This window comes from Lineus longissimus, chromosome 14, assembly GCF_910592395.1.
Source record: "Lineus longissimus chromosome 14, tnLinLong1.2, whole genome shotgun sequence".
Classification (NCBI taxonomy): Eukaryota; Metazoa; Nemertea; class Pilidiophora; order Heteronemertea; family Lineidae; genus Lineus; species Lineus longissimus.
The window spans coordinates 6,219,603-6,229,343 of NC_088321.1; the positions used below are offsets into that span (position 1 = coordinate 6,219,603).

Consider the following 9,741-nt stretch of genomic DNA (forward strand, 5'->3'; position numbering starts at 1 on the left):
ACGTTTTTTCCCAACGACCGACAGGTCGGTCTCAGTGATATTTTATTCCCTTGAGCTGGGACGCTAGCTTATTGCTTGTTTCAGCGTGTTTGATGTACAGTAGGGTCAGTTAGAGCATGCCTGGGTAGATGGCGCCTCGGTACCGGACTTTGGCGGTTGTATGCGGGCGCTATACATCGTGAAAGTCAGACCCAATTTCGCAACCACGTGACCACCCTGGGACCCCGGGATTTTCAAGTTCTTGGATTCAAGAGGTTAATAGAGCGGTTCTTAAGTACCTGCATGGTTACTTACCCCCAGCAGAGCCTCCAGCTCGTTGACGATGCCCTGTCCGCCATCTTGTCCCTGAGCGGCGTTACATGCCAAGAAGTCGAGGCGGAGGTTCGCTGCCTCCTTATTGCCATGGAGACTGAAGAGTTTGGAGAAGAAGCCACGAATACCTGCGTGGTCAAGGACGGTATCTTTATTGAGCGGCTGTAAATTTAGAGATTCAAAATTGTACATGGAAGACGGAAGTGTAGAACTTTTTTTAGCCGCATCATTTTCAATGTTGTCAGGCCAAGCTGGCTACCCAGTGGACTGGTTATCACTGGGGGTGGTAGCCACTGAACCAGTTCATTGTTAAGGTCAGGTCAGTGCAGGGTTGTTGCTGAACCTTTTTTAGCCACATCATTTTCAATGTTGTCAGACCAAGCTGGCTACCCAGTGGACTGGTTACCACTGGCGGTGGTAGCCTCTGAACCAGTTCACCGTTAAGGTCAGGTCAGTGCAGGGTCGTTGCTGAACCTTTTTTAGCCACATCATTTTCAATGTTGTCAGACCAAGCTGGCTACCGAGTGGACTGGTTATCACTGGCGGTGGTAGCCTCTGAACCAGTTCAATGTTAAGGTCAGGTCAGTGCAGGGTCATTGCTGAACCTTTTTTAGCCGCATCATTTTCAATGTTGTCAGACCAAGCTGGCTACCCAGTGGACTGGTTATCACTGGCGATGGTAGCCACTGAACCAGTTCACTGTTAAGGTCAGGTCAGTGCAGGGTCGTTGCTGAACCTTTTTTAGCCACATCATTTTCAATGTTGTCAGGCCTAGCTGGCTACCCAGTGGACTGGTTATCACTGGCGATGGTAGCCACTGAGCCAGTTCATTGTTCAGGTCAGGTCAGTGCAGGGTCATTGCTGAACCTTTTTTAGCCACATCATTTTCAATGTTGTCAGGCCTAGCTGGCTACCCAGTGGACTGGTGATCACTGGCGGTGGTAGCCACTGAGCCAGTTCATTGTTAAGGTCAGGTCAGTGCAGGGTCATTGCTGCACCTTTTTTAGCCACATCATTTTCAATGTTGTCAGGCCTAGCTGGCTACCCAGTGGACTGGTAATCACTGGCGATGGTAGCCACTGAGCCAGTTCATTGTTAAGGTCAGGTCAGTGCAGGGTCATTGCTGAACCTTTTTTAGCCACATCATTTTCAATGTTGTCAGACCAAGCTGGCTACCCAGTGGACTGGTTATCACTGGCGATGGTAGCCTCTGAACCAGTTCAATGTTAAGGTCAGGTCAGTGCAGGGTTGTTGCTGAACCTTTTTTAGCCACATCATTTTCAATGTTGTCAGACCAAGCTGGCTACCCAGTGGACTGGTTATCACTGGCGGTGGTAGCCTCTGAACCAGTTCATTGTTAAGGTCAGGTCAGTGCAGGGTTGTTGCTGAACCTTTTTTAGCCACATCATTTTCAATGTTGTCAGACCAAGCTGGCTACCCAGTGGACTGGTTATCACTGGCGATGGTAGCCACTGAACCAGTTCACTGTTAAGGTCAGGTCAGTGCAGAGTCGTTGCTGAACCTTTTTTAGCCACATCATTTTCAATGTTGTCAGACCAAGCTGGCTACCGAGTGGACTGGTTATCACTGGCAGTGGTAGCCTCTGAACCAGTTCACTGGTAAGGTCAGGTCAGTGCAGGGTCGTTGCTGAACCTTTTTTAGCCACATCATTTTCAATGTTGTCAGACCAAGCTGGCTACCCAGTGGACTGGTTATCACTGGCGATGGTAGCCACTGAACCAGTTCATTGTTACGGTCAGGTCAGTGCAGGGTCGTTGCTGAACCTTTTTTAACCACATCATTTTCAATGTTGTCAGACCAAGCTGGCTACCGAGTGGACTGGTTATCACTGGCGATGGTAGCCACTGAACCAGTTCATTGTTACGGTCAGGTCAGTGCAGGGTCGTTGCTGAACCTTTTTTAGCCACATCATTTTCAATGTTGTCAGACCAAGCTGGCTACCCAGTGGACTGGTTATCACTGGCAGTGGTAGCCTCTGAACCAGTTCACTGGTAAGGTCAGGTCAGTGCAGGGTCGTTGCTGAACCTTTTTTAGCCACATCATTTTCAATGTTGTCAGACCAAGCTGGCTACCCAGTGGACTGGTTATCACTGGCGATGGTAGCCACTGAACCAGTTCATTGTTACGGTCAGGTCAGTGCAGGGTCGTTGCTGAACCTTTTTCAACCACATCATTTTCAATGTTGTCAGACCAAGCTGGCTACCGAGTGGACTGGTTATCACTGGCGATGGTAGCCTCTGAACCAGTTCATTGTTACGGTCAGGTCAGTGCAGGGTCGTTGCTGAACCTTTTTTAGCCACATCATTTTCAATGTTGTCAGACCAAGCTGGCTACCCAGTAGACTGGTTATCACTGGCGATGGTAGCCTCTGAACCAGTTCACTGGTAAGGTCAGGTCAGTGCAGGGTCGTTGCTGAACCTTTTTTAGCCACATCATTTTCAATGTTGTCAGACCAAGCTGGCTACCCAGTGGACTGGTTATCACTGGCGATGGTAGCCACTGAACCAGTTCATTGTTACGGTCAGGTCAGTGCAGGGTCGTTGCTGAACCTTTTTTAACCACATCATTTTCAATGTTGTCAGACCAAGCTGGCTACCGAGTGGAGTGGTTATCACTGGCGATGGTAGCCACTGAACCAGTTCATTGTTACGGTCAGGTCAGTGCAGGGTCGTTGCTGAACCTTTTTTAGCCACATCATTTTCAATGTTGTCAGACCAAGCTGGCTACCCAGTGGACTGGTTATCACTGGCGATTGTAGCCACTGAACCAGTTAAATGTTAAGGTCAGGTCAGTGCAGGGTCGTTGCTGAACCTTTTTTAGCCACATCATTTTCAATGTTGTCAGACCAAGCTGGCTACCCAGTGGACTGGTTATCACTGGCGATTGTAGCCACTGAACCAGTTAAATGTTAAGGTCAGGTCAGTGCAGGGTTGTTGCTGAACCTTTTTTAGCCACATCATTTTCAATGTTGTCAGACCAAGCTGGCTACCCAGTGGACTGGTTATCACTGGCGATGGTAGCCACTGAACCAGTTCATTGTTAAGGTCAGGTCAGTGCAGGGTCATTGCTGAACCTTTTTTAGCTGCATCATTTTCAATGTTGTCAGACCAAGCTGGCTACCGAGTGGACTGGTTATCACTGGCGATGGTAGCCTCTGAACCAGTTCAATGTTAAGGTCAGGTCAGTGCAGGGTCATTGCTGAACCTTTTTTAGCTGCATCATTTTCAATGTTGTCAGACCAAGCTGGCTACCGAGTGGACTGGTTATCACTGGCGATGGTAGCCTCTGAACCAGTTCAATGTTAAGGTCAGGTCAGTGCAGGGTCGTTGCTGAACCTTTTTTAACCACATCATTTTCAATGTTGTCAGACCAAGCTGGCTACCGAGTGGACTGGTTATCACTGGCGATGGTAGCCTCTGAACCAGTTCATTGTTATGGTCAGGTCAGTGCAGGGTCGTTGCTGAACCTTTTTTAGCTACATCATTTTCAATGTTGTCAGACCAAGCTGGCTACCCAGTGGACTGGTTATCACTGGCGATGGTAGCCACTAAACCAGTTCATTGTTAAGGTCAGGTCAGTGCAGGGTCATTGCTGAACCTTTTTTAGCTACATCATTTTCAATGTTGTCAGACCAAGCTGGCTACCCAGTGGTTATCACTGGCAGGGTCTTTGCTGAAGGTTTCTGATGTCAAAATATTGCCCAAAAGAAACGCGCTACCTTTTGGAATTGACAATATGCATTAGTTAGCCCTAAAGGAGGAATCAGCGGCTGAAATGGACTTACAGTAGAACCTCTCTATTAAGGACACCCTCGGGACTTCAGGGAGACGCAGGAGCTAAAGGGTTAAAAAACAAAAAGAGAAATTTTATGGGTTTTTGCCACAGGCCGCTAACCCCAGCGCGGTTGTCTGGCCCCCTGGTTCAGCCTGGTGCCTCATGACCTGCTCATAGTAAGTAGCTGGAAAGTCCCGAATGACCTACCTTTTCCTCTTTCCCACACAACTGTATCACGCCCACCGGGCCATGGAGAACTAAGGCAACACTGTGAAACTTCTTATTGAGCAGGAATTGGCCTATTAAACCTGTAAGAGAAGGGAGCTGAGGTTAACATGTGTTTTGAATACTTTGTACATTTTGGGGATTCTTTTTCCTGCTGTTTTGTATGACGTCATTTCCTTTGATACATCATTATGTCGCCGTCTTTGTGGTTATCTCCGTTACGTATTTTGGTTGGGTTAACGCCATTTTTAGAATCATTCGCAGACGTCAGTCCTGTTTTCCTTTATAACATGAAAATCGCACTCTTAGGTATGATTACAGTAGAACCTCTCTATTAAGAACACCCTTGGGACTGCAAATTACTGTCCTTAATAAAGAGGTGTCCTGATTAGAGGTCAAATTGAATGGAAACAGCCAATTTGGGACCAAAACTAGTGTCCTTAATAGAGAGGTGTCCACTGTACTTTCCTTTCAATTTCTCTTTGATTTGTTGGTAATGTTCATCCGCAATACCATATTTATTTCATTGCCTCATGTCTGTATATTTGTTTTTGCAGAACGTGTTTTTATCATAATAAATCAAGAACGTTTACTCTTTCACTGCCAATAACGTTTTAAAACGTTACTGAAAATAGGTCGCTAAATTGCCAATAACGTTTCTGAACGTTATCTCAGTGTTTCCATCTACTCATCAAAAAGTAAACCAAACTATTGATTCTATGTTGATTTAAACCTCCCGCCATGTCTTCCGAAGTGTTCTCGGAAGGATTCGGCTCAATCTCGTCCCCAGGAAGTGGGTATTTCGAGTCAGGTGAATTGGTGAAGATAGACCAATTTAGCCCCCTCCCCCCCAAATCCTCATCCTTCTGACTCTCAATAAGTCCTTCTGAGACTGTTATCTCGAGGCGATGGAGTGGAACCATCTCGAGTCCTTCTGACACCTTATAGTGGTGCGCTATTCTCAACCATCATTACCCTTCCTTTTCATGCTATTGCTAATTCCAACCATGACACTTCCCTCTCATAGTCATACATGCTAGAGCTATCTCTAACCATGACGATGTCTCGAACTTATATTGCAAAAACGTCACTTAAGGCAGTAGGGCATTCTGTAGAGACATAATGTTCTTGATTTTACTTCAAATTACAGTAGAACCTCCCTTAGCGGACACCTCCCTATTAAGGACAACCTCTCTATTAAGGACACTAGTTTTGGTCCCAAATTGGTTGTTTCCATTCAATTTGACCTCTCTAATCAGGACACTTCTATTAAGGACAGCACTTGTCAGTCCCGAGGGTGTCCTTAGTAGTGAGGTTCTACTGTCATGAGTTTTTGGTGCCTAACCTACCTATCAAACCATCAAAAGTCGATGTCTCGAACTTATATTGCAAAAACGTCACTTGAGGCAGTAGGGCATTCTGTAGAGACATAATGTTCTTTATCTTACTTGAAACCACCAGTAACCGCGGTGGAAAATCGGCGCGGCTTCCCTGACGATCGTACTTCAGCGACCGCAATCGCGATAACACAACCTCGGCATGCTCATTATCATAAATGCCCTGATCGCTATGCTGTCCGTTGGAATCGCTGCGCTGACGACGCGGGCTCACAAACACCGCCCCGCCATCAGAATAACTCCTCGTGTGTTCCTTGACTAACTTTTCTTTCTGATTTCTCGCCGCAGTCTGTCCGCTTACAGGACGCTCTTTGCCAATATTTTCCGAGTCCGGCTCAGACTTATTTTTCCCGTGTTCCGTATTCGTCTGATTATTGCCACCCTTACGATCCGCGCTGTTCTGCTGTTCAATCTCTCCCTGCACGGATATATTCGTGCGTCGGTCCGCCTCTGCTTCCCGACCGAGTCTCTCGCGTTCCTGAATCGTTTCGTCGCGAGCATTGTCCACATCCTGATCACCACTCGTGCAGTCACCCGCCCCATTCCTTGGCACCTCCTCCTCAGGATTCCTCCGAGTCCGACCTTTCTTCTCACCACTACCGACTGAATCCACCGCTTTCTCGCACTTTGAAATCGGCTCACTCCCCGCCTCCTTTGATTTCACCCGCTCCGTTTTTCCTCGATTTTCCGAATACCCACTTTCACCGTCTTTGGTGTTAACTCTGGAACCACTGGAATGCCCATGTCTTCGCTTCTTCTCTTTTGATCTATTCTGGGATTGCTCTGGTGGTCCAGGCCCACCTGTAACATCCCTGGAGTCTGCCATGTTGATGACAACGGCGTTCCAGGACTTGGCTTTTGCTTTGTTTGTTAAGGACGGCACAAGTGTCAGGTCATCAGAGTTGCATGCTCACGTCAGCAGTGTCCTAGAGATTCTGAAGGAACAATCATATTCAATTAGCCTACAATTATGTACAATCATGTTAATCACATCTCATCAACTATAATTTTAAAAGGTTACGTGTTCACCTGTGGTCCAGTTAAATAGAAATCCACTAATCACACAATGCTGTACTGCAGTTATGGCCAGAGCCCTCTATTAAAAACTGTGTACATAAAAGTGTACATTGTTGTTCATAAGTTTTGGTAAAAAAAGTACACCTTGGACCAATCAATCTGCACAAAATTTTATATGTGTCAAGAACAACCCTTTGCCAATAGCATAATAAAGTTTAAAAACATTCCAATACCGATTGCCTGAGAAAAAGAGATTTCCGTACACCATATCCATCAAAACGTCACTGACGCATTGATATGGCGCTGTCAAAATACAAGTTCTAAACTGACCAGTGAGACCACATTTTCTTAAATATATTATCAAAAAGCATATTTCTGTGATGGCCTGACTCTGTAGATTAAGAATCAGCCACAGATTGAGAATTAATTCCACTTTGGTCCATCCCAGCCATGTATTTACCACAACTTGACATTTTAATAAGCTCTATGTAACTGTGCACACTTCCGTTTGTGGATGAATACACGTCTCTGCCCTAGTATTATGAGTACAAATTTGTTTAAACTTGGTATTCATAATATCTGTATATCAGTCTTCACAACGGCAATGTCGAAATTTATATTTAGTACGTATTTCCGGAATTAGACATTTTAAAATTTTAACCTGTAAGCAGCGTAGTTTTTTATTTGTTAACCGCGTCATATCGTGTAATTGATTAGATTACACATCCTCATCTAACAGCCGCTTCGTCTTGCATGCTGTAGCCATGATTCAGCTCAAAAGCCATGATTCAGCTCAAAAGCTCAAAAGCCATGATTCAGCTCAAAAGCTCAAAAACCATGATTCAGCTCAAAAGCTCAAAAACCATGATTCAGCTCAAAAGCTCAAAAGCCATGATTCAGCTCAAAAGCTCAAAAGCCATGATTCAGCTCAAAAGCTCAAAAGCCATGATTCAGCTCAAAAGCTCAAAAGCCATGATTCAGCTCAAAAGCTCAAAAGCCATGATTCAGCTCAAAAGCTCAAAAGCCATGATTCAGCTCAAAAGCTCAAAAGCCATGATTCAGCTCAAAAGCTCAAAAGCCATGATTCAGCTCAAAAGCTCAAAAGCCATGATTCAGCTCAAAAGCTCAAAAGCCATGATTCAGCTCAAAAGCTCAAAAGCCATGATTCAGCTCAAAAGCTCAAAAGCCATGATTCAGCTCAAAAGCTCAAAAACCATGATTCAGCTCAAAAGCCATGATTCAGCTCAAAAACTGGTGCCAGTCGTGTTCTGAAACCAAACTACACTGCGCTGACGTTCTAAGGGGATTCCCCATCGAATTTCTGAGTGTTGCTTGGGCTTAGGTGAATCAAAAACATAGGACGCCATACAACGTCTTACGCAATGCACCTTCTTTAGGCCAAGACGTCTTATGGCGTCTTAATTACGCAGTTAACAATAACAGGTTAAATTCAATTACAAATTCCGAATTTTTAACAAACGGCGTAGCCTAGCTAGGCCTTAATTTAAGTCGATTAAAAAATAAAACAGGGATAGGACCGGAGCAACTGCAGAATAGCCGGGACACTCTGTGCTAAATGATAGGAATGGTGTACATAAAGTACAGAGGAACAGAGTGTAGCCTAGGCCTACATCGTCCGAATGTAGAGCTACTGTCCCGGCTATAGGCCATATAGGCCCCTATAGGCCTACATTCACTTATTGACTAATTGAGACCTCTACTCTAGGCTTCGACATTTTTTCAAACTTAATCAATAACTCTGTGTGATTGAGAGTTTGACATGATGACTGGTGTGTGATTTAACTGTAATGAATGCGAAATGACTTTTTTGTAACTTTTTTGTTTTTCTTGGAATGCCATCTCAATTTTCCTTATGGTGTGTTCACACTGGATGCGAATTGAAACCGAATTCCGTAGAGCGCTCTCCGGAATACGAATTGGTTAATCCAGTTTCAGAACGGTCGCGTCACACTGGCCCGAATACGCATTCAAATCGGTTTAAAACGCGCCACACTCAATGCATACTAACGACGCGCCATCTATTATTATTATTATTATTATTATTATTATTATTTATTAACCTCCCATATGGGGGAATAAAATTTACAAGTACAAAACATATAAGTGTATAATATCACAGTATCACACAGTCATTATTAACAAGTTAAAATCGCGTAAGGTGCTTGACCATTTCCATCTCCCGGCCATGCCTATTGCCAAAGTTCGGGTCTAAGAGGAGTGTCCTCAGCGAGTCGACACCACCGTCGCTAAATGCGGAGAATCCCGGCCTCGCCCTCGAAAACGAGGCCAAAACCGGGGAAAACCCCGCCGCGACGATGTTGCTGACCAGTGTACCTTTGACCAACGAACCGGCGGCAACATACCTTGCCAGGAAATGTAAATGCAAGTCACCTGCAAGGGAATTGATTTTTCCCTATTCTATGGCATAACGAAAAACGATTTGAGTTAATGAGATCATATAAATACATCAGTTAACTAGTTCGGAGCACTAGTTCCCGCGGTCAAAGGTCACTTTCCATGCGCCGGGCGCATGCGCAGTGCGATCGAAAACCTTAATTCGTATCAAGCGCGTCACACTTGAAATCTCAATACGGTTTCGTTGATTCGGATTAGCTGATTCGCATTCAATTCGGTTTAAGAACCGTGTTGGTTAAAGCGGATTGAGATCGGTATGAACCGAATTGAGTGTGACGCCCCAATACGTATCAACGTTTTAATTCGAATTCAATTCGTGTTAAAACCCCAGTGTGACCACGGCATTAGATACGCCCAAAACATTTAATTTCTGGCGATATCTTTTGATGAAAAAACATATACTCTTTCTCTTCATTTGGTTATTCTCCAAAATTTCGTTCTCTAGAAGGTAAAATATTACAAAAGAAACCGAAAAATTTGTACCTGTCAAAGTTTGGCTTCCATCTTGTTTTTTAGTTCATAAAAAAATTCTGGGAGGCGCTCGCAGTGAAAGCCGACA

General features: G+C 44.9%; 1 protein-coding gene across 1 annotated transcript in view; it reads right to left on the reverse strand.

The window, feature by feature from the left end:
* The window catches only part of LOC135499037 (uncharacterized), a 32,837-nt gene extending 23,152 nt beyond the window's left edge, over nt 1-9,685 (reverse strand). Inside the window, exons 1-4 of the mRNA XM_064789668.1 lie at nt 9,666-9,685; nt 5,682-6,664; nt 4,315-4,415; nt 295-474 (exon numbers count right to left, since the gene is read on the reverse strand). Of these exons, the coding sequence (XP_064645738.1) occupies nt 295-474; nt 4,315-4,415; nt 5,682-6,555 (1,155 nt within the window). The 5' untranslated portion in view covers nt 6,556-6,664; nt 9,666-9,685. The remainder of the gene's footprint in view (nt 1-294; nt 475-4,314; nt 4,416-5,681; nt 6,665-9,665) is intronic.
* Nucleotides 9,686-9,741: the final 56 nt, after the last annotated feature.